The 25,521-nt window shown below is 41.8% G+C and overlaps 1 protein-coding gene across 2 annotated transcripts in view; it reads left to right on the top strand.

Annotated features, from left to right (window-relative positions):
- The first annotated feature begins 547 nt into the window (after window positions 1-547).
- Vkorc1l1 (vitamin K epoxide reductase complex subunit 1 like 1) overlaps window positions 548-25,521 on the top strand; it is a 47,826-nt gene continuing 22,852 nt past the window's right edge. The window contains exon 1 of one of the 2 annotated variants that reach the window (XM_028766236.1): window positions 548-795. In XM_028766236.1, the coding sequence (XP_028622069.1) occupies window positions 602-795 (194 nt within the window). In that variant the 5' untranslated portion in view covers window positions 548-601. The remainder of the gene's footprint in view (window positions 796-25,521) is intronic. The other variant, XM_028766237.1, reaches the window with a different exon arrangement.

The following is a 25,521-nucleotide window of genomic DNA, read 5'->3' as shown; positions in this document are numbered from 1 at the left end:
CCGCGCCCTCCAGTCTAACGAACCCCATTTCTCAGTACCACCCTCTACTTGCGCCACGCAACCCAGGCTGGTTACAACCTCCGCCTCTTCCCCGCCCGCGCGCGGCTTTCCCACCCGCCCCTTTTAAATCAAACCACGCCCACTTTCAGCCACGCCCTCCGCATGCGCCACACCACCTCCCTGCTGTTGCGCGCTCCGCCTCCTCCCTCCACACTTATGTGCGCCTTCCTCGCCCCGCCCCAATTCTGGTCAAACCCCGCCCTTTCTCAAGCCCGTCCCTCCCTTAGACCCCCCCCCCGCATGCGCCGCACCGCCTCCCTGGCGGTTGCGCGCTCCGCCCCTCCCTCCGTGCCCGCGCGCGCCTTCCCCGCCCAGTCCGCCTCACTCCTCTCGGGGCGGTTGGGCCGCGCGCCTGTGGGGGCGGGGCCCGGAGGAGGCGACCGAGCCAATGGGGCGCGGCGGTGGCGGTGGCGGCGGCGGCGGCGGCGGAGGCGGTGGCGGCAGCGGCGGCGGCTGGGTCGGGCCCCGACGGGCGGCGGCGTCTGAGGTGGAGGCGGAGGGAGGCGGCGGCGGCGGCGGCGGCGGCGGCGGAGGGGGGAAGATGGCGGCGCCCGTCCTGCTGAGAGTGTCGGTGCCGCGGTGGGAACGGGTGGCCCGGTATGCAGTGTGCGCCGCCGGGATCCTGCTCTCCATCTACGCCTACCACGTGGAGCGGGAGAAGGAGAGGGACCCGGAGCACCGGGCCCTCTGCGACCTGGGGCCCTGGGTGAAGTGCTCCGCCGCCCTGGCCTCCAGGTAGCCCGGCTTGAGTGAGGGGAGCGCGACGCGGGCGGCAGCGGGGGCCGGGGAGCGCGCGGGGAGCTCCGGCCTGAGGGAGCGGGGCCCGGGCCGCGACACGGACGGCGGTGACCGGGGGGCGGCGGCCGAGGGCAGGCCTCCGGGATGAGGTGGCACAGTGTAGCCGGGAGGGCGCGGGCGCGTCCTGGCCGGTGTGACTTTTCTCCCTGTTGTCGCCGAGAGAGGCGTGTGAAGACCCCGGTGCAGGGATCGGCGAAGCCAGCACTCACCCCCGGGGTCTTCGGACCTCTGCTACCCCGAGGCTCTGTGTCCGGCTGTGCTCTCCCGGGGGTGGCTTTCATCACCACCCTCCCGGTTGCTCGGGACAGGTGTTTTCGGTGCTCAGGCCTCTTTGTACTCAGAGTTAAGGAGAATTGGCAGCCTTCTGGAGGCGACAGTGACATTTGCGGGTAGACACGCATTTGACCCTACTCTGGAAGAGGAAGGTACCAGCACTTAACCCTATCTGATTTCTTGGATTTTTCTCCCTCGTGTATTTCATAAAGTGTGCCCTGCAGGGGGGAAATGGCCAGAGTTTGGGTCTACTTTAAGTTTTGAGTAAAAGATGAGCACCTTGTGTGTAGTGATGATGTTTTAGGTACTACGATGACTGTTATTTTATTTTGAGAAAGGATCTGAGTTGTGACCCACAGTGTCCTGAAACTCATCGTTCTGTAACTCGTTCTATTCTCCTGCCTCAGTCTTTTTTGAGTTGGGAAATACAAGCGTGCACCACCGGGTGACTTAGAATGACTTTTTAATGTTGCTGATTAGTATTAGCGGAATAATCCTAAAAAGATTAAATTTACAAAACTTTGCTAAGCGGGTTTATTTGAACAATTTTTGTTTCTTGAAAATACAATCGATTTTTTTTTCCTGTTAACATTTTGGGTAGTTCACTCATTTTTTTCTTGGAAAAAAAGCATTTTACACTTTTTAAAAGGGCTTCTTTTTAATGTTTGTTAACAGTGCTTACATTTTACTACATCCCTTGACTTCCTTTTGCTAAATTGACCTCCATATTGATGGAGGAGTATTTGAAGAAGCTAGGGTTGGAGTTTCTCCTGTGTTTATCTGGAGACTTAAGGCTATTGCTCTTTTCCACTTAGTCCTTTTCATAGAGCAGGTAGGCTAGGCTAGCGCATGTGCTCTTAAATGGAATTCCTGTAGCTTTTTAGTAGGAAAAATGGTTGTCATTGTGGCCTCATGAAGCATTTTTAAAAATGCATTTAGTTTATATTGCAGAATGTATCAGTGTGACAACGAGCCCTCAGGAATTTATTTCCATCCATGTTAAGTCTTCTTAGACTTTCTTTAGACACGTTGAGAACTACTGAGTGTATCTTGCTTCTGTTGGATATATTTCTGTTGAGGGTAGGGTAAGCACACACACACACTTGTGGAGGTCAGTGGGCAAGATGTGGGAGTCTGTTTTCCACCAGATGGGTCCCAGGGATCGAACTCAGGTCATCAGGCTTGATGGCAGGCATCTTTACCTCCTGAGCCCTCTCACTGGGCCCACTGAGTATATTTTATGCACACAGTTTTTTATGTTCTTTGTATGTGTATGTTTGGAAAGGATTTTAAACTTATATATAACACTCCATATTAATTGAATGAATAAATGCAGAATAAAAAAGACTATGCAGCAGCATATTTCAGATACTTAGAAACCATGAAATAAAAATGGATAGGTTAATATGAAATGTAGTTATGATTATTACCAACTTTAGAATTTTTTTTAACGCAGTCTATAAAAAAATCTTACTGGGCCTCTTATTATTTAGTCATGTAAAAAGTAATTTACTGTATGTTTTAAGTTCTTCTAATGAGCTTTTCTTTAAGAAAACCGTTTCTGAACCATTTAATTATACACTAAATATTCTCATAGTTAATATGTACCACAAGAAACAAGTTTTCATGCGTTTTGTTTCTTGAATCAGGGTCTTGTTTTGTAGTTCTGGCCAACTTGAACTGAAAGCAGTTTTCCAGTCTCAGTCTTCTGAGTACTGGAATTATATATAGCCTTGCCTACACATCAGTCAAGTTTTTGTTTTGCTTTTTAGTAAGACATGATATCATGATATTTAGTAACATCAATTAATGAATTAAAGTTATTTTAAAGTATGTTAGACTAAAAATCTTTTTCTGTCAGTCGCACTGGAGATTGAAAACAGGGCTGACCAATGTAAGGCAAACTCTCTGTGACTGAGTTTCATAGGTCACTTATTTTTTGTCAGAGTCTTACTATGTAGCCTTTACTGGCTTGGAATTCCTAGAGATCTGCTTGTTTCTGCATCATAGATGCTGAGATTGAAGGTTTATGCCACCATGCCTGGCATTGTTTGTGGAACCAAATTAGCCTTGAACTTGCCATGTTGTAGAATAAGTTGAGGCTGGTCTTGAACTCCTGAGATCCTCCACTCTTCAGTCATGTTCTGAGACTACAGGTGTGTATCATCATGTCTAGCTCCTATATCTCTATGATATATAAAGTGTGAATGTAGTATGTTATGGCTAAAACTAGTGTTTAGTTATATAGTGATACAGGTAAATATTTAGGTTAGGGTTTGGAAAGACGGCTTAGCAGCTAGAAGCTCTTCTGGAGGAGGAGTCCAATACCTCACACTTAACGCTGAGTGGTTCACAGCCACCTGTGACTTCAACTTCAGGGGATTCAATGCCCTCTTTTTTTTTTTTTTTTCTTTTTAGATGTACTTATTATTTTATGTGTATAAGTGTTTTCCCTGTATACCATGTGCATGCCTGGATCAGAAGATGGCATTGGGTCTCCTGGGACTGGAGTTAATAGGCATTTGTGAACAGCTCATGTGGGTGCTGGGAGTCAAACCCTGGTCTTCTGTAAAAACAAGTGCTCTGAGCCAATTCCAGCCCCCAGTACCCTCTTCTGGCCTCAGAGGATACCTGCACTTTTGTGCACATACCTACGTTCAAACACATACATATAATTAAACATAAAGTCTTTAACACTTTAAAATTTGATGTCTGCCAAAGGATAGATAAGAAGTGGCTAAGCCGTTCTAATAAGAGAAAATACATCTCATATGTACAATAAAACTATTTTCAGGAAATAGCCTTTTTATTAATTATCTTGAGAGAGGTGTCTGTGTATTTAATGAAGATAAAAGGTTTAGACAAAGTTTCTTTTATAAGCTGATTTCCTTTGAAACTGGGTAGAATTAAATATCTGCAAGATGCTCTTGACAATGTGGGAAAGCCCTTAAGTGAAACATTATCAGATACTTTACATTATTTAATTTTGTTTGGAAACTGACTGCCAGATAGCAGTAGTATTCAAAGATCTAGCTATTTCAGGAAAAGAAAGTTTGAGTCCAAGAGTTCATAGAATAAATGGTAAAAGAAGTTAACAGAAGAGAAGATTCCTAAGCAGCCTGTGTGTGTTGGGAAGTCTAATTGCATAATAGTAGTTCCAGACTTTTGGATTTCAAAAGAGACATTTCCCCCAATGTTCAGAGGCAGCAGAATTGCTAATAACAGCAATAGCAAAGGAGCCTGGCATGGTGGCACATGTCTTTAGTCCTAGCGTTTATGAGGTAGACGGGATCTCTGAGTTCAAGGCTAGGCTAGGCTACATAGGAATCTTAAGGACAGCTAGGGTTACCCAGAGAGACTGTGTCTCAAAAAACAAAAAGTAGTAATGCTACTACTGTCTGTCACCATCATTGGTTCGTTTTTAGGTATTTTAAGCAATTTGAAAGGACAGTTCTTCAGAGGCTGTGTACTACCATGCCAAGTATTTTAAAAATTTAAGCAAGTTCTCATCATATGTTCTGGCCTGCCTCTTTGCTTTTCGCTAATAAGCATTGTTTCTACCACTCTGTACTTTGTGTTGTATTCATATCAGTGAAACGTTAGTAACTGTATGTATGTGAGAGGAAACTTCCTAATTTCATGAATTCAGATGAATTTAGGAAATAGATTGCTGTGTTGCTATTGTGACATAGCATATATCTCAGAAGCCGCTGAAGCCTGAGGAGGAACAGAAAGAGGTGAATGTGAATGGCTACCCTCTGGTAAAGATGGATGTGTGCTTACAAGGTGGGCTTGTTCTCTGCCGGCCAGTAGTCTAAACACTTCACACATATTATCTTTGCAACAATAGTCTTGTGAGCTCAGTAACTCATCACTGCTTTACAGATGAGAAACTGAGGCACACAGTGTGTGAATGAAATGTATTCCAGAGAGTGTAATGGCAGAGGCCTGACTGACTGGAATGCAGGCAGACTGGTTCAGGACTCCAAGAACTTCACTATTTTAAAATTTCTTTTTTTTTTTTTTTTTGGTTTTTCGAGACAGGGTTTCTCTGCATAGTCCTGGCTGTCCTGGAACTCACTCTGTAGACCAGGCTGGCCTCGAACTAAGAAATCCGCCTGTCTCTGCCTCCCAAGTGCTGGGATTAAAGGCGTGCGCCACCACCGCCCGGCTTAAAATTTCTTTCTTTCTTATTATTGGGGTGGGGGAGGCATATGTGGTGGTTAGAGGACTTTGTGAAGTGACTTTTCTCCTACCTTTATTTGGGTTCTCGGGATTAAACCCAGGTTGTTAGGCTTGCTTATCAATGGATGTTACCCATGAGCCATCTCACTGGCCCAAGTTATCTGAGATAAGGTCTCACTATATAGTCTTGACTGGCTTTAACCTTATAATCTTCCAGCTTCAGCCTCTGGTTACTGGGTTTACAGGTATGTGCCACCATGCCTAGACTTTCTCTGTGACTTTAAATTCCATGTAGATGGAATATTGATTTATAGTGGTGCCTGCATTAGCAAAACAAACAACAACTCTAAGAAGTGTTGACAAATTTTCCATAGAAATGCATAAGAAAATGCCTGAGTTTTTAGTATAGCTTTTTGCTTGTTTACAGCAGTCTTTTGGAAAAACAGGGACATTACTAAGAAGGTGTGGTGTTCAAGAAGAAAGTTTGTGGAGCATTTGCCCTCTAAGCCTAGATCTGTGAAGACCTGCCCTTTGTCACACCCAGTAGTTAACAGATACTCAGTGAAGTAGCTATCATGAGGACTTAGGAGGTTAACCCTATAAAGAAAGATAAAATAATCTAGGCACCTGCAAAGAAGGGGAAGTTTTGAATCAGTTTTGGGGTAACACAGTGGTTCCCACCCTTCCTAACTCTGTGACCCTTTAATCCAGTTTCTCATGTTGTGGTGACCCCCAACCATGAAGTTATTTTCATTTCTACTTTGTAACTGTAGTTTTGCTACTGTTAGGAAGAGTAAAATCTGTTTTCTGATGGTCTTTTGGGGATCATTACCCATGGGTTGAGAAGCACTGGGGTAGTCTATTCTGAGAGCAGTGAGTCTTGTGAACATAGAGAGAGGATCAGGTCTTGGTAAGCTGACTAAATCACTAGGTAGAACTGAGACTCTACAGGCACTGTTTCCGGTGTGATTGGAAACAACTGCAGGAAATGGTATTTGGAAAGGCATGAACATTGGAAAACTGGCCATTAATGGGAATAAACAGCATGTGTTGTCTTTGAATGTGACAGACCTACCTCAGGAAAGGACTGAAATCTAGAGCTTCAATAGAAAAATGCAAAACCAGGCATTCTTTCACATCATGTTCATGTAAGAAACATGAGTGCTGAGCCTTGGATTGTTGTCTTATAAAGTCCTTGTCCAAAACTGCTAGACCAATATCTATATAAAATTTATTCCTCACAATCCTTGTTCTGTGTCAGAATTCCCAAGTGTTTGAGTCCTATTTTAGTGCTTTAAACTTAAACACTATAAGCATTTAATTAAGCTGAAACACATTATCGAACTATTCTTTAACATTTTGGGGACCACTATTTGTATTCCCAGGTTATTACAATAGAGTTACATGAAGTTGGAAGCACCAGTCTTAAAGAGTGCATGTCTTAGGAGAGCAAGTCATGTCTTAGGAGAGCATTTATAGAACACTGAAATAAAAAAACTAGAGATGGAGGGGTAGATGCTGCAAGGAGTTAGTAATGGCAGCCAAGAGGTGGTGTGATTGAGAAATAGCGTAAAGGGTCTTAGAATTAGCTGGGACTGCACAAAGGTGTGAATGGGATAGAGCTGTGCCTGGTGTGAGATCTGAGTACCACTGCAGTACAAGGTCAAGGGCCTGGCTACGAGAGTAAACTAGTTATGTCATCAAGGAGGCTGGCTGAAGAGCACTTCCAGAAGTTTTCTTTCCTTTTGCTAGTTTCTGTGTCTATAATTACGGAAATTTAAAAAAGAAAAGAAAATGCAGTGTATTTGGAGGGCAAATAAAAACAAGCAAAAGGAAGAAAATTTAAATGATCTGTAGTGCTACTCAGGAAAAGCATCCTGGAATAGTTTCTCAGTTTGTGCCTAACCTGGGATTAGTTTTTATGGTAAGGATTGACTATGGTGGTAATTTAGGAATTCAGGCCAGGAGTGGTGGCACATCCCTAGAACCCCAGCATTTAGGGAGGTTGGGGCAAGAGGATCATAAGGCCAGCCTGAACCACCTAGGAAGACTCTTTTGTGTCTGTCTCACACAAGAAAAGAATCATGCTTGTGGTTGTTTGCTCATGTTATATAAGCTAATTCAGGACTTATTCAGTCATTGCACTGTGCAAGGACATGAACATAGATGCCTATATCTCTTAATCATGGTTACCACATAGTTATTTTTACCAAAATACTTGCAGTTAGCAAGCATTTACATTTTTAAATAATATGTATACTTTTAACTTGGAGATATACTTTGTAGTCTTTTAGACAGGTGTAAATTTAGCCTTAATGCACTTTTTGTTTTACAGGGTTTCTCTGTGCAGCTCTGACTGTTCTAGAACTCACTTGGTAGACCAGGCTGGCCTTGAATTCAGAGATCTGCCTGCCTCTGCCTCCTAAGTGTCAGGATTAAAGGCTTGTTTTTGTTATTTTAAAGAACTAAATACTTATTGCAGCTGTTTGTCTCTGATGAATCAGGTTTTTCTTGATGCTATGTGGTCAAAAAAAATTTGTTGTAGACTGCCCCATCCATCATTACTTAGTTTTTTTTCATCAGAAGAACGTTATTGTTCTCACTGTAAATGTTACAGATTTTATCAAGTGCACTGTTTTTTAAAAGGGCCAGCAAGATGGCTCATGGGTTAAGGCGCTTGCTGCCAAACCTAATGACCTGGGTTTGATCCTTGGGACCTACATGGTGTAAGCAGAGGACAGATTCATTCAAGTTGTCCTCTGAACTCCATACAACTAAATACTCTTCCACACAAATAAATAATAAAGACGAAGTTAGAATAAAATCTGCTTTGTTTCTCATAAATTCACAAACCACGTAAAGTTTCATTTAGAAATTTTTGTTTCATGTTTGTCTTTGTTTTTATTTTGAGACAGGAGCTTAGCCCAGGCTTAGCCCTGATCTCCTCACCTTTCTACCTCAGGCTCCCCATACAGGTGAGCCCCACCATGCCTGACCACCATGCCTGGCCTATAAACTTACTTCCCCATCAGCTTCTCTACTGGAACTTCAGGGACATATTGTTGCTGTCTTGTGGTTATTGATTTTTTTTTGTCAGCCAAAATGTCATTGTATTTGAAAAATAAAATAGTAGAAAATCTATGACAAAATGAACTAAATTAGGTTGTAAAGTTGATGCCACTGTGTTTAGAATTTGATTTATGTGTATACGTCATGCATGAAGTAGAGTGTCAGCATGAGGCAAGCAGGGTTGGAACCTTGCCTCTATCACTTCATCACTGTTCCTGTCTCCTCCTTCTCCCGATGAGGGAAATAATCGTGTTACCTCACAGAACTGTTGGGAACGGGAAGGGCACCAGTTAGTGCATGGGAAGGGTCTAAGGACCATGCATGCATGAAGTGCTCTTCATAGTTATTTTAGAACATGGTTGAGTCATATGTGCATTTAATGTCTTCTCCTCTCACTAGCGCACCACAGCGACTTTCCCTTGTCATGAAAAGTCACACCCGTAATGTGAAAGAATATCAGGAACCTTGAACCCTTGACAGTGTTGGGCAGTCTGAGTCTTTAGGTCTTTACCAGTTTGGCACATGAAAAATGTTCTCTCGTTGTCTTGATTGGCATTTCTCCCTCCCCAAGGATCTGTAAAGCTTAATGGTTTTTTAAAATCTATTTTTAAATTTTATGTGTGTGTTTTGTCTGTGTGTGTGCACATCCATCTGTATGGTGCCAGAAGAGAGAGGGTGATTGATTTCTTAGAACGGCAATAGTTGATGGTTGTGAACTGCCTTGGTGTTGCTAGGAACTGAGCGTGGGTCCTGGGACAAATTGTTGTTGTGTTGTGCAGGCTGGTCTTGAACTTGTAATCTTCCTGCCTTTATCTCCAGAGTGCTGGGATTACAGGCATATGCCATTAGGCTTGTTTATGCTTGTACTGGGATGGAACCTAAGACTCCATGAATAGGAAAAGACTCTACCAACTGTTTTTTATTTAAACTTTTTTGTTTTTGTTTTTTTTGGTTTTTTGAGACAGGGTTTCTCTGTGTAGTCCTGGCTGTCCTGGAACTCACTCTGTAGACCAGGCTGGCCTCAAACTCAGAAATCCTCCTGCCTCTGCCTCCCAAGTGCTGGGATTAAAGGGGTGCACCACCACCGCCCGGCTTATTTAAACATTTTAAATAATTGTTTGTATTTTACAACTCACTATGTAGTTCTAGCTGGTCTGGAACTTACTATGTAGACCAGACTGGCTTTGAACTCACAGAGCTCCACTTGTCTGGTCTATCAACTGGTCTATAAACCACTTGGCCTCCGAGTACTAGGATTAAATTCCTCTGCCTCCATACCCAGTAACTGTATGGACTTCTTGTATTTGGATTATATATTTGTTTTTCTCCTAGTTTGTCATTTACCTTTTAATTTTGTTTATGGTGCCTTTGTTTATATAAAAGTGTGAAATATTTGGTTAGATCTCTATAGGTTTTGAATTTTTTCCCTTTAGTATTTAGGCAAATTTAGAATATTAAAATCTTTCTTTCTTTTTAATATTTGGCTAGGTGTGGTAGGACACCGCTTTAATCCCAGCACAGCAGGAGGCAGAGGCAGGCAGATCTCTGAGTTTGAGGCCAGCCTGGTCCATATGTTGAATTCCAGGACACCCAGGGCCACACAGAGAAAACTGTGTCTTGGCAAAATCAAAAAAGAAAAAAAAAGTTCACAATTTTATCTTTTGTGGAATTTTTATGTTTAGTGTTAAGTAGTGATCTGGCTTATTTTTTTTTAATAGATAGCATTTTGCCTAACTCCCATTTGCAAACAAGCTTGTACACACACACATGCTATACAGACTTGTCTGTATTTGAGCTTGTACAGACTTTCCTGGATAGATAAGACTTCTTGTTCTAGAAAGGTTTTTATCTGTATTTATCCCATTACCACAGTTTCCTGGGACCCCTGTGGCTTTACATAGTACATTTGTTATCTAATAGTGTAAATGTGCTTGTTTTCAAGTTTTTCTTAGCTATATGCATGAATATACTATCATGGGAATCTTAGATTTGGGTTCTATAAATGTCCCTTTTGAGATTTTGATTAGGATTGTATTGGCTTTGTAGATGACTTTGGAAGGAGTCTGTTTTCTCTAACTTTTTCAACTAGTTCTTCCATCAAGGGATGTAGTGCGTCTTCCTATTCTTGAATTGCTTATTTGATGACTTTTTATTTAATCTAGATTCCCTGTATGGCTTCATTTTGCTCTTACGTAAATGTATTAAATTGAAAGCTGTTAGGGTCCATCAGTGGGGAAATGCCACTTAGCTCTCTTAGTCTTTTAATTTGTAGCCGAAAGAGACGTTATTGTGAAATCTGTGCTCAAGTCTCTTTCAGTTGACACCATATTGTCATTTCCCTCCTCCCCTGCTCTCTTTGAGAAAGTCTCTGTGTGGCCCTTGTTGTCCTGCAACTTGATATGTAGACCAGGCTAGTCTCACACTCCCTCTGCCTCTTAGCACTGGGATTAAAGGCATACACCACGATGATTAGCTATGATCTTTTTTTCTTAATGTCATTTATTAGTGTAATGATTAAGGATATCTCATCAAGTTGATAACTGAACTCATACCTTTTTTTGTTGTTGAATATTAAGGATACTTCTAAGTTTTTGTGTTTTTTTTTTTTTTTCTATTGGTTTTTTCGAGACAGGGTTTCTCTGTGTAGCCCTGGCTGTCCTGGAACTCACTCTGTAGACCAGGCTGGCCTTGAACTCAGAAATCCACCTGCCTCTGCCTTCCAAGTGCTGGGATTAAAAAAGGCGTGTGCCACCGCTGCCTGGCAGGTTTTTTTTTTTTCATGTGTTTGTATGGGGTACAGGCATGTAAGTGTGTTCACATATGTGGGTGGAGCCCCAAAGTGCATGTTGAGTGTCTTCCTTAGTTACTCTCCACTTTATTTATTCAGACAGGACCACTGCATCTGGAGCTTGCCACTTCTGGCTAGTGTAGCCTAACACTCTCCTGACTCTGGGTTGCAGGCACCCACCAGGTTCGCATAGCTTTTCCATGTGTTCTAGGGATTGAGACTCAGCAGAGAAAGCACTGCAAGTGCTCTGTCTACTGCCCCACCTCCTCAGACTCCATTCCAAGTTCTGATAGTATAACTAATACTGTTCACACTTCTACTTTATTTTACAAGGTCCCGCAAGAGGGTGTTTTTATTAGGTTTTTTTGAAAAACATCTCAAAAAGTAAAAAAAGAAAGGTCTTTAGGTAACCTGTGGTTGTGAACAGTGCACACACTGTGGCAGTGTGTAAGAAAGAGGGTGCCACCTCTGAAGATGTGTCATTTTCCAAGTCCGGCCCCATGTGTCTCCTTGTCCTCCTTTCCACACTTGTACGTCTCTATACTGGTTATCTGTGATAGTTTTTACACGTTTACTGAGGGAGTGCTAGGACAGGCTTGGTGTGTGAGCTCCGTCCCGCTTAACTTGTGCTGGGACCAGAGGATCTTAGAACCTGCAGAAATTGTGAGAACCTGTTTCAAAAAAAAAAAAAAAAAAAAAAAAAGCTTGTTCCACAAACCCTTTGTGTTAAGAATTATGAATTCACATAGTGATGGGTCAGTTGTGGTTTTTGTTGTTATTGTATTTTGAGGCAGAGTTTTGCTTTATAGCTCAGGGTAGCCAGCAGCAACTTGCTGTATAGCCCAGGCTGATCTCAGACTTATAATCCCCTGGCTATTTTACTGACCCTGCTTTGTTGTTTTTTTTTTTTTTAAAGAAACTTTATGTATATAAATATTTTGCTTGCATATATATATATATATACATACATATATATGTATATATATATATATATATATACATATATATGAACCATATATATGCCCAGTGCCCTTAGAGGCCAGAATAGGGGTCAGATTCCCGCAGAAGTGGAGTTGTAGATAGTGTGAGCCACTGTGTGGGTGCTGCATACAGAATCTGTCCTAGAGCAGCAAGTGCTGGAAACTGCTGAGCTGTCTCTCCAGCTTCCCCCACCCTCGCCCTGCCCCCATCCCACCCCCTGTTTTATTCTTAACTAAGACTTTGGCACCAAACTTTAGGACAGAAGACTGGCATGAACTCAGCTGGTACATGTAGAAATGGTATTTTTTAGACTCTAACTTAAATTATTCAAACTAAAATACATGAGATGAACCATCAAATTTTCAAATATGACTAGATCTTCCCTGGAGGTCTGAGCAAAGCCTGATTTCACTAGGGCCTGTCAACCTGCCCTGGGGCGTGTAACAGGAGGAGCCCATTTGCCTTGGCTGACTGCTGACCTGTCTTGGCCACCTGCCCCAGGCCTGTTCTGCACAAGCAGTAGCCTTGGCCCTGGGTGTCTCCTGGAGAAGAGTGGGGGTAGGTGGTATTGAACCTTCTCTGGCTACTTCAGATATGGAAGAAACAGAAAGTGAGCCAACCCCTGCTTGCTGACCTTTTACTATTGACACTGTCCAGGTGCACAGACTGAGTGCTTAGAAGGCTGCCGTCTCCCTCCTTGAGAGGCAGAGCAGAGCAGAGCAGAAGGGCTGTGATTTGTCTCCTCACGAGATAACCAAGAACCACTTGTGCATGCATGCTCAGAAACAGTTGTTTTCTGGTGGTTCTCTTGAGTCAACCAGAAAGGGTGGAGCAGAAACTGGCTTGCTGAGTATTACCCATAATCCATATCTTCTCTTAAGTATGCATCAACCTGAAGAGTGGCTTTCTCATGCCGTGTTATCTTGCTCAATGGTTCATGACGTTCTTCTGAGTTTCCTCCTACCACTTGGTGCCTGCCCTTTTGTTACTGTCTTGTTCTCTGTCTGGTCATTAAATGTTGCAGTGGCTTAGTTCTGGGCCTTCCAGTGACTCTGTTTTTCCTTAACAGTCACGTCTCCATTGTTTTTAACAGGTTTCATTAGGAATCCAAAGTTTGTGATCTCCACTTGTGGCTTCTATGCACACAGATCTGCATGTCTTGTTTTCTTACTGGACCTCTCTGCTTGGCTATATAAAAGTACTTTAAATTCAGCATGCCCAAGATTAGTTTGTATTTTTCCCCTGAAAATGCTATCTGTGAAGAAAGGCATCACCTCGCAGGCAGTTGCACAAGCCAGTAACCTGTGACTTGTTTGAGGCTCTGTCCCCTCCTTTACCAAGTGTAGTTGAGTCAGCAGGCTCAATAGATTGCTGTCTTTTAAACTTGTTAAACGCAGTGTAAAAGTCCCTGAGCTTTGCATCTTTTTTATTATAATATTCATAAGGAATAATAATACCCATAGCTAACAGCTCAATAAGTGCAGGGCTCTCTCCTGATCAACTAATCTCTAGCTCCAAAACGTATCATGTCTTTTTTTTTTTTTTAAGATTTGTTTTATTTATATGAGTTCTCTGTAGTTGTCTTCAGACACACCAGAAGAGGGCATCTGATCCCATTACAGATGGTTGTGGGCTACCTTGTGGTTGCTGGGAATTGAACTCAGGACCTCTGGAAGAGCAGCTAGTGCTCTTAACCACTGAGCCATCTAGCCTGGTATCTGACTTAATTTTCATGGTAACCACTTACTTTTTAAGCCAAGTTTCATCCAAATGTGCTTTTTTGTTGCTGCTGGGTTTTGTTTGTTTGTTTGATGATTGTTTTGTTTTATTTTTGAGACAGAGTCTTCCTATCCCAGCTGTCCTGGAACTTACAATGTAGACCAGGCTGGCCTCAAATTCAGAGATCCGCCTGCCTCAGCCTTCTGAGTTCTGGGATCAAAGGCATGCGCCACCATCCCCAGCTCTGTTGGTTGTTTTTAACAGTCTAGGTCTTTTATTTCTTTTTAAGCCATGAATTCATAATGGCCCCAGCACTCTGGCTTCTTCCCACTGGTTCTCACAGAATGTGCTTTTCCGGGTTCTTGAATTGAACCCTGTGCCTTTCTCTTTAGCATCCTTCTGTTTGTTTTGATACAGTTTTCTCATTTACTTTTTTTTTTTTTATCAATTTCAGAAAGCTGTCTCTAACCTCAGAGTGCTTGTCTGTTCAGTCTGCACATTAGTTCTCTTGACAAGAATCTTGCCCTTAGTTAGCGTGCTTGTTTACAGCAGTGCCAACAACATGTATTGCTGTGTGAACATTCATGGGCCATTCCTTTTCTTTTCTTTTTCTTTTTTTTGAGACAGGGTTTCTCTGTGTAGTCCTGGCTGTCCTGGAACTCACTCTGTAGACCAGGCTGGTGGGCCATTCCTTTTCATCAGCACTCATTCCCTTGATGTCTGTAACACCATCCTTCTTGAGGTCCGGATACATGTGGCCAAAAGAGCACCTCCATGTTTTCTGAAAGCCTGGAGAACATAAAAATGGGTGTGTGGAGAATCTCTTATAAGCATCACCTGTCAATAAAAAAAAAAAAAAAGGTGGCCAATGAGCTGAGGTAGGAAATAGGAGGAGGGACACATGAGGAAGCAAGAGGAGTCTGGGAAATAGAAAATAAAAGGAGACGCTGGGAGAGAACTGCAAGAGAGCTGCAAGGAGCCAGTTGTAAACCAGCAGGTAGATGAACTCAAGAGAGAAGCAGAGCAAGATGCTGAGGAGACAGGAAGGAAGAAGGAAGAAGCTCCGAGGGTGAAGTGCGCTGAGACTGAAGAGAGGTAACGAACTAAGTGGTAGGCATAGAATAGTTTAAGTGTCAGGCTAGTCAGGGAATGAGCCAAAGCTTATGGCCTAGGCATGCATTTATATATATTTAAAAAAAAAAAGCAAAAAACAAAACCTTGGCACTTTTTAAAAAGAGCCTGCTGAATTGAAAAATGGGTGCTTTTAAGATGACTAGGCTGAGTAGAAAGAGAAGCAGCCTGGCCCTATCTATAGACAAGCATGTCCCAAAGTATTTTCCTAGTTAGGTGGGAGGCTCAGAGGAGTGTGGGACGCTGGAGCTGAAGGGGATTGGGCTGGCTTGACCTGTGCTGAGGAGTCTTGTCCTGGTGCCCTGAGGAGCCAATTTAAGACAACTTCCCAGGGAGATGGGAGGAATGAGAACAGGAGAGAAACAACTCCCAATGGATGGATGGTATGTCCTATGAGGAAGGTGAAAATGCCTCTCTGGCGAACCAATAGAGGGGCAGGCGAGGACTGTGCAAGGTCTGACTAAACAGGAGAGACTGAGGGAACACAAGGAAAAATCCAAAGCAATGAAGCTTCTGACCAAGTGAGACATGCTTAAAGTTTATCTTTACATGTTAAGAAAAGGAGACTGGCTGTAGAAAAAATATGAACAGGTGAAAATTTAAGATTAATAAAGGGAATAAGATAAATAAGATGATAATTGTGATAATATTTATTATTAAATTAAAATATTTATTATTATAATATTTATTATCTTTTTGTTTGTTTGTTTGTTTGTTTTTCGAGACAGGGTTTCTCTGTGTAGCCCTAGCTGTCCTGGAACTCACTCTGTAGACCAGGCTGACGTCGAACTCAGAAATCCGCTTGCCTCTGCCTCCCAAGTGCTGGGATTAAAGGCGCGGACCACCACTACCTGGCTTTTTTTTTTTTTTATAGTAGTATTCTGTATAAGAGTCTTTTAAGAGGGCATTGAATCTCACTGCAGATAGTTGTGAGCCACCATGTGGTAGCTGGGAATTGAACTCAGGACCTCTGGAAGAACAGTCAGTGCTCATAACCGCTAAGCCATCTCTCCAGCCCCTTATTATCTTAATCTTAATAATCATGGTAGGTTTTTTTTTTTTAAATACCTTCTAAAAGAGGGTTATAGAGATACAAAAAAAGGAAAAATATGAAAAACAGATACAGGCCAGAGAAGAAAAATTAGAAAACATTATAAATAAAAAGAAAAATACTAAGATGACCGATAGAAGAAGAAAACAATGAAAGATGTAGATAAACAGAAGAAAAATTTGTGAATGGAAATGAGGAGGCTACTTAGATACTAAGGAAGAAATTAGAAAGCTAGTAGAGATACAAGAAAAGGAAAACTATCAAACACAGATACAGGCCAGAGAAGAAAAAAACAAGAAAAGGAAGAATGATTTAAATTTTTTACATGGGTGACTCTCCCTGTGTGTCATTTTGGTGCATTTCTGGAAGATGGCTGCTCAGCTGAAAGGTAGAAGTTGACTTTTTGACTTTCTGAGATGTTCTCACAGGGTAGCCCAGACTGGTCTTTTTTTTGCATCTTTTTTTGTTGTTGTTTTTCGAGACAGGGTTTCTCTGTGTAGCCCTGGGTGTCCTGGAACTCACTCTGTAGACCAGGCTGGCCTCGAACTCAGAAATCTGCCTGCCTCTGCCTCCCAAGTGCTGGGATTAAAGGCATATGACACCATTGCCCGACCAGACTGGTCTTGAACATGAGGTCTTCCCTCTTCATCTTCAGGCTCTCGAGTGCCAGGGTTATAGATGTGTATCACTACGCCCTCTTCGTTTGAACTTTATTGTTTGTTTCTCTCTGCCTTCACTTAATGATTTTTTGTAAGAGATGAAAGAAAGGTGAGAGAGAGAGAGAGAGAGAGAGGGAGAGGGAGAGGGAGAGGAGGGAGAGGAGGAGGGAGAGAGGGAAGAGAGGGAGAGGGGGAGAGGGAGGAGAGGGAGAGGGGCAGACAAGGTCTCACTATGTAGCCCTAGCTGTCCTGAAACTCTTATGTAGACCAGCAGGCTGGTTTCAAACTTAGATCTACTAAGTCCTGGGATCAAAGGTGTTCACTACCATGCTCACCTCATTCAGTGACTCTTTGTAAGCTTCTTTGTTTATGGACCTGCTCATTAGTCAGTCATTGCTGGGTAAAGTTCTATTATGAATAGTATAGTTGACTGATATATTTAACTTTTTGGTTTATGTGTATGGGTGTTTTGCCTCCAAGTATTCCTGAGTACCACATGTGTGCCTGATGCCTGTGGCAGCCAGAAGAGAGTGCTGACTCCTTTACAGTTACAGACACTTGTGAGTCACCATTGGGTGTCAGGACTGAAACTTAGGTTCGCTGGAAGAGCAGCCAGTGCTTTTAACCACTGAGCCACCTCTCCAGCCCATGAGTACACTGTAGCTGTCTTCAGACACACCAGAAGAGGGCATCAAATTCCATTACAGATGACTGAGCCGCTATGTGGTTGCTGGGATTTGAACTCAGAACCTCTAGAAGAGCAGTCGGTGCTGTCCTTCCTTCCTTCCTTCCTTCCTTCCTTCCTTCCTTCCTTCCTTCCTTCCTTCCTTCCTTCCTTCCTTTCTTTTTGGTGTGAAGGAATATCAAGCTTTATTAAAAGCCTCAGAATGAGCTGTTACATTTCTACAAAGATGTTTCTCGGGTTTTTGTTTTCAAAGGTGTGTGTGTGTGTGTGTGTGTGTGTGTGTGTGTGTGTCCGTGTCCATGTGTGTATCCATGTCTGTCCTCAGAGGCCAGAGAGTTCCTATCCCTCTGGAGCTGAAGTTACAGAGATTGTAAGCTCCGGTGTGGGTGCTGATAATCAAACTTAGATCATCTGCAGGAGGATGTGCTCTTAATCTCTAAGCAGTCTTTACAGCTCCAGGTAAACCTCTAACACTGGTAATTCATTCTGTAGTTTGAACTTATAAATGGGGTCATGTTGTGTTTACTCTTTGCTGTTTGGCATTGTTCACTCAGTATAATGATTTTTCATTGAACTCGTTGGCTGTATAATTTTTTAAAGCCATTATTACTGTTGCTAAGTTCTCTTCATTTTTATTGAGTGCTGGTTCTAAGAGTTTGGCTGTGGTGAACTAAGCTGCTGTGAACAATCACTTGCAAATCTTTTTACATATGTTCCCGTTTCTCTTGAGTATGTCTTTGGGAATAGTTTCTGGGTCAGAGAGCGAGTGTTCTTTAAAAACTATAGAACAATTTCCCAAAGTGATTGTACTATTTAACACTTTTTTGTTTTAATTTGCTTTTCCCTGATTACTAAAGAAATTGAGCAGCCTTTTGCTTGGGCTTTGGCTCTCTAGATAACTTCTCTTTTGAAGGACACATTAAAATTTTATGCTTATTTTCCTAGCAATTATTCTGTCTTTGTTTGACTGGTGTGTAGGAGATACACAAGCATATGCATCCAGGCACTCCACACACTCACATACTCACTCCTATATATAGCTTTGACACACACAAACACACACACACACACACACATGCACACACCCCGCTGCAGTTCTGAGGGTTGGACCTAGGGCTTCATCCATGCTAAGCAAGTACTTTACAACTGAACTACATTCCCAGCATTATTTTTACTTTGAGATGGGCTCAGTAAGTTGGTCAGGCTAGTTTGAAGTTTACAGCAGTCCAGGCAGTCTTGAATTTGCAGTTCTTCTCCCAAGGGGTTGGAATTTTATAGGCTTGTGCCAACAGCTCTTTTTAAAATAGGATCCCATCTCATATAGCTCAGGTTGGCCTTTAGCAGAGAACTTGATTCATCCTCTTGATTTTCTGCTTTCTCCTCCTCCTTTTTCTCCTCTTCCTCTTCTTCTTCTTCTTCTTCCTCCTCCTCTTGCTCCTCTTCCTCCCAGGTGCTGAAATGACAGTTTTGCTTCTGTGAGTGTGTGTATATGTATGTGCATGCTTGTGTCCGTGTATGCATGTGTCCTTGTGTTGCACCTGTGCATTTACAGAGATTAGAGGACAACTCTGGGGGTCAGTTCTCTCAAGTCACTTTATAGGACTCAGGAATCCAACCAAAGTTGTCAGGCCCCTATGCATGTGCCTCTCTATCTTGCTGGTCCCCAGCTAGAAATTCTTTTGAGTGCTGCAATTGCAGGCCTATGCTGTCACATCCAACTAATTTAAATCCTTATATTACCAACATTCCCCTTTGAAATTAAGGGGTTTTGTCCTCTAATGTGAAAATATTTCATATTACTTACTGTTTTTCTTTTGCATTTGGGTAATACTTTATAGGATATATTCTCCCTTTTAAAAGAACTTTAAAAAATTTTAAATCATATAGGTATGCATATGTCTGCATGTGGGTATGTGCATGTGAGTGCAGGTGCCAAAGAGGCCAGAGGTGTTCGATCCCTGGAGCTAGAGTTACAGGTGGTTATGAGTTGATAATGTGGCTTCTAGGAACCAAACTTTGGTCCTCTGGAGGAATAGTAAGTGCTCCTCCCCCCACCCCCCACCCCCACCCCCCACCCCCCGTTTTTTTCTGAGACAGGGTTTCTCTGTGTAGCCCTGGAACTCACTCTGCAGACCAGGCTGGCCTCGAACTCAGAAATCCGCCTGCCTCCCAAGAGCTGGGATTAAAGGCGTGTGCCACCACTGCCCAGCCACATTAAGTGCTTTTAACTGCTGAACCATCTCTCTAGTCTCCCCCAACCCTGCTTTTCAAGATGGTTTTTATTGTATAGCTCAGGCTAACCTTGAACTCACAATCCTTCTGTGGCAGCTTCTTGAGTTCAGTGCTAGGATTAGAAGTGTATTTTTGGCATCTATCTATCTATCTATCTATCTATCTACCTACCTACCTACCTACCTATCTAAAGGGTTTCTATCTACATAGCCCCATTGTTCTGTAACTCATCATGTAGACCAGGCTGGCCTTGAACTCACAGAAATCTGCTTGCCTTTGCCTCTTGACTGCTGGGATTAAATGAATGTACCACCATGCCTGGCTTTTCTTTCCCTCTCCCCCATCCCCCTCTTGGGACAGGTGAAAATCTTTTTATTGGTATAAGATAGTCAATTGTTTTTTCTATATTGGCATTATTAGTACTGTACAATTAAGAAAATCATTAGTCTGCTCTGTAGAGCTGCTTTTGTCATTGATCAGGTAATTGTATAACCAACTCTTCATTCTTTTTGTAATTTCCTTTTTTAAAAATTGGGCTTATGTCTTATGTTCTTAAGTACTCTATTTCAAGAGTTCTCAAACTGTGAGACAAAGTTCCTGAGACCATTTCAGAGAGTCTTCTAAGTCAAAATAATTTACATAGGGTCCTAGTTTGTTTTTATTATTGTGATAAAGACTACAAGCAAAAGCAACTTGGGGAGAAAAGGGCTTATTTGGGTTACGTATCTCAGTCACATGTCGTCGTTGAGGGAAGTCAAGTCAGGACGGATCTGGAGGCAGGAATGCAAGCAGAGATCATGGAGGAGTGCTTCTTATTGGCTTGTTCTCCATGGCTTGCTCAGCCTGCTTTCTTCTACCATCCTGGCTCTCCTGGGAGGGGACTGGGCCTTCCCACATCAATCATTAATGCAGAAAATACCTGAAAGACTTGATCCCCTCTGTGCTACAGCTTCTTTGTGCTCACCCTGAAGAAGTTCCACTTCTCAGATTTTGTCTCAGTCTTGCCGGTCTCTTGTTAACCACAGCAGATTCCTTAGCCCTAGCTAACCAACAGCTATTGTTCTTCTAGAGCAGAGGTTTCACTTCAGTGGTGCTGGTCTCTCTTTTAATCACACTGGCTTTCCTGCCATAGCTGATCAGATCTCAGTTCAGTTCCCAGTACCCACATCTGGCTCAAACTGTCTGTAATTCTAGCTCCAGGGTATCTGATTCCTTCTTCTAGGCTCCATGGTCACACATACACACACATTTGTCATATGCTCAGACACATACACATAAATAAAAATAAATATTTTTTTAAAAAGTGAGTTCTTCAAGAAATTATATTTGGCAGTCTGAGTACCAGTTTGGGAAAAAGATTTTTTTTAATTTTATTTTTGAGATATAATATAGTACATGCATTTTCAAGAACCAAATGAGTAAATTTTATTTTGTTTTGTTTTGTTTTGTTTTTTTGAGACAGGGTTTCTCCATGTAGCCCTGGTTGCCCTGGAACCTACTGTATAGACCAGGCTGGCCTCGAATTCACAGAGATCCACCTGCCTTTGTTTCTTGAATGCTGAGCTTAAAGGCCTGCATCACCACAGCCAGGCATGGTTTTTTATTTATTTGTTTTTGTCAGTAAGTTTTTATATATGAATACACACAAAGGTAGCTACCAAACAGATAAAAATATGAACTGTTTTCAGCACCTCTAGTTTGTGTCACCTCTCCTAGAGGTGACCACATTCAGGCTTCAGTCCATACCTTAGGTTTTTTTTTTCCTTTTTTTGGTTTTTAGTAGAGTGAACCTTAAAATAGATCCTTCCTAATGTCTAGCTTCTTGTGTTTAGCATTTTGTCTATGACCTTGTTTATGCATTGTTTATCTTTTTATTGATGGAAATTGTGGTTATGAATTTTTGGCTAGCATGAATAATGAAGACTACTCACCTTGTACACAGTTAGTAGATCTAAGTACTAATTTTGTGTTGTTGAGATTGATGGAACTGCTGAGTTCATGGATGTTTAGTTTTAGTGTATATTACAAAACACATTTTTAGATATGTACCAGTTTCTAATCCTACTTTGATACTTGAGAGTTCTCCTTGCTTTGACCTTTACAGCAATCATAAAGAAAAGAATTGATGAGTTTGTATATCCCAGCACTTGAGAGGCAGAGGCAGAGGCAGGTAGATCTCTGTGGGTTTCGGACTAGCCTGATCTGTGTAGTGAATTCCGGGATAGCCAGAGCACATAGTGATATCTTGTCTCAAAAAATCAAATAAACCAAACCAATCAGATCAGATAACTTAAGCATGGCAAAAACTAGACTGAACTCTAATGTAGACTAGAAGAAATTATTTGCATCATGTTCAAAGGGCTAGTTTCCATCAGAATAACATAATGCAGCAGTCTTTGATTCTGGAAAATAGGTAGGTGAGTGCTGAACATTTGAAGATACTGCAAAGGACAGTTCCATACATCTTTAACATAAACTGATCCACAATTTCAGTCATAAGAGGAAAGCAAGCAAACTATATTGCTTCAATCTATCAGAGTGGCACAAGTCAAGAGATTGTTGAGTGCAGTGTGTAGAAAATAACTGCTTCTGTGTATCAATGGTAGAATTCTAAGCAGCAGGAAATACTTCAATATTATCCATTAGGAGTGCACCCACCTCAAGAATAATAAGTAATGTTTGATGGCTTTACACTCGGGTACTACAGAGCAACACAAATAAAAGACAAAGTGTATGCAGTTCTCAAACGTTATGTTCGGTGAAAGAGCCAGGCCAAAATTGTAAGTTCAAAGCCACAAGGTTAATGAGTCAGTGCTGTTAGAAGTGAGCACACAGTTGGAGAACACGCTAAGAGACACACACAGACGCTGGGGCTTTTCATGTTCTTCCTTTGAGTACTGTTTACTTGGGTATGTTTACATTGGGCTGTTCATCACTCTGTGACGTTAGGGTTTGTGTACTTTCTGAGAGTATGCTCTATAGCTGTCTACTAGGGTCATTTCTGGCTGTACCTCCCATGTTCCAGTTCTTCATAGACATCACAGTAGTATTTGTGATGCATAACATATACGTACTCTCTGTATTTTACATCATCTCTAGCCTCATTATCATACCTAGTAGAGTGTAAATTCGAGGAAACAGTTGTTATTACACTGTATTAATAGTTTCAGGAATGATGATACACATGTTTAGTACAGATTTCTTTATGGTACCAGATACTAAACCTAAGGCCTCAGATGTGCTAGGCAAGTGTTCGAATTAAGTTTCATGGCCAGCCATCTTTTTAGTTTTTATTTTGAAGCAGTGTCTCACCAAGTTGCCCAGACAGGCCTTTAACTTGTGATCCTCCTGCTTCAGTCTTCCAAGGAGCTGGGATTATAGCTACTTAAAGCCTGGTTAAACCCCATCTCTCACCTTTTTCCTCCCGAGTATTTTTCGTCCACAGTTGGTTTAGTCAGCAGATACAGAGCTAACAAAGGCCATCTGTAAAAATTGTATTTGAAAAATACTGTTCACTAGTGTAGCAATGTGAAAACGACTACTTTGTGTTTCAGTAAATCCACTGTAGCCATATGTACAATGTTTATAGGGGTTAAATAGTGTTCAGACAATGCTGCATTGGATAGCATAAAAGTTTGGACAAATCCTAATTCCTGTCAGTAAAAAAACAAGGAAAATGATGATTTGGTCATATGCTGAATTAGCTTTTAGAATGAGAATGGTATCCTATATGAACTAATTCAGAAGTCTCTGAGGTAGATTACATAAGCAATAGATGCGCTACTATCAATAAGTAGTATACTTCTGTGTAATTTGTTTCATTTAAAAGATATGAGGCCTTCTCTTCCTACCTTGGAATCTCTCATACTCATGGAAGTTCTTTCTTTTTCGTAAGTCTACATTTACTCTTCTTAAAAGAAAAGACTTACAAGCATATAGAGATGCTCTCTGAGGGAGTAGAATGTCTTATCAAAAGGTCTGTGGAACTGGCTGGGAGGCAGACATGAAAGATACGTTCTTTGCATAGTATTTTGTAATGTTAAGACTCTAGCTGGTAGCTGGGTGGTGGTGGCACATGCCTTTAATCCCAGCACACTGGGAGACAGAGGCAGATGGCTCTCTGATTTCAAGGCCAGCCTGGTCTACAGAGTGAGTTCCAGGACAGCCAGGGCTTGAGAAACCCAAACCCTAAACAAAACCTTTGTCTGGGTGTGGTAGCTCATGCCTTTAATTAACCTTGCACTCAAGAGGCTAAGGCAGGAAGATGACCATATATTTGAGGCAAGTCTGTGCTGTGGAATGATGCTCTGTTTCTAAAGGCAAACAGAAGAAGAAAAAAGGACAAAATTAATAAGAGTAAAACTTTAAGCAGGACATGGAGTTTATTTGGATTTGGGAGGTAAAGACTGGAGAATCAGGAGTTCCAAGTCATCTTTTGCTACATAGTGCAAGGCCAACCTGGGCTACATGTGACTGTCTTAAAATTAACAAGTTTCATAAAATAAAACTTAAAGAATTTAATAGTAAAAAAAATCAAAAGTAGAGGCAAAATGAATACAGCAAAGCTTACTTAATAGTTGTCTTTTTGTGAGTAAGTTTTGTTTTGTTTTATTTTGTTTTGAAAGGTCTCATGCAGCCAAGTCTTTCCTGACCTTCCTGCCTCTGGAGTGCTGAGATGACAGGCATGTGCTCCTCATCCAGCTGAAAAGTTTGTTTTACTTTATAGGATGCCTCAGACTTCGTCCATACTATTTTATAACTTTTAAATTCTGTACCTTGTTCTTTCATTTACTACTTAAAATAACATAAAAAGATACCATCATTCAGAGCCAGTTTCTGAGGTTAAAAAGTTGATGACTGGTGTTCATTATTCAATCAGCCATTTTGACTGTCAAGTTGTTTGTCAGGATAGCTTACATTAAAATGCTATTTGAAGCCTGATTTTATTGTGTGTTTCTCCTTTATCAGTAGGCACCAAGCTGAAAGGTAGGCTTGTATCCCCAGCCTCTCAACCCCACTCAATAGTTTTTCCTCTGGGCTTATCCAGCTTTGGGCCTGTCCTCAATATCTACCTCTTTATATAATCTTGTATGCCAGGGTTATTGCTTCATATTTGATGATTTCTGAATCTCTGACCTGGAAAGAAGTGCCGTTCAATACTACTTTGAGCCCATTCTTCTAACCCCTCTGTAGTAGTCACTGTTCCTGTGAATTGTTTATGATAGGGAAGTCTAGCTTTTGTTAGTTTTTTTTTTTTAATTGCTTTCATGCAATATTATCTCACTACAAAGTCCTTTCTGGCTTCAAATTGTGGTCTTCCTGCCTCAGCTGAGTGCTAGAATTTATAGGCATGTACCACTGAACCTAGCCATGGCAGGGTATTTTGAGTGGATGTAGAAACAGGAAAGAGTTGAAATGACTGAGGCTTATTGGAGGGCTCTGCATCATTAGAATTGGATTGGGGGCTGGAGAGATGGCTCAGGTTGAGAGCACTGACTGCTCTTCCAGAGGCCCTGAGTTCAATTCCCAGCAACCACATGGTGGCTCACAACCATCTATAATAGGATCTGATTTCCTCTTCTGGTGTGTCTGAAGACAGAGCACTCATGTACATTTAAAAAAAAAAAATAGCCAGAACAGTAGGGAGGTAGTGGCACACACCTTTAATCATAGCACTTGGAAGGCAGAGGCAGGTGGATCTCTATGAGTTTGGGGCTATCCTGGTCTACAAAATTCAAGTTCCCAGGACAACCAGGATTACACAAAGAAACTTTCTCAAAACAACAACAACAAAAGTACCCAGAAGAGATCATCTTTCTTAACACTGGAAAGGAAGTAGCTTCTGGTTATTTTTCTAGTTATGTATGTATTAAAAAAGGGTAGACTGATT

The sequence above is a fragment of the Grammomys surdaster genome, unplaced genomic scaffold (genome assembly GCF_004785775.1).
Source record: "Grammomys surdaster isolate TR1022 unplaced genomic scaffold, NIH_TR_1.0 166, whole genome shotgun sequence".
Taxonomy (NCBI): Eukaryota; Metazoa; Chordata; class Mammalia; order Rodentia; family Muridae; genus Grammomys; species Grammomys surdaster.
Note: the sequence above shows the minus strand (reverse complement) of the source record. Positions and strands in the feature narration are given on the sequence as shown.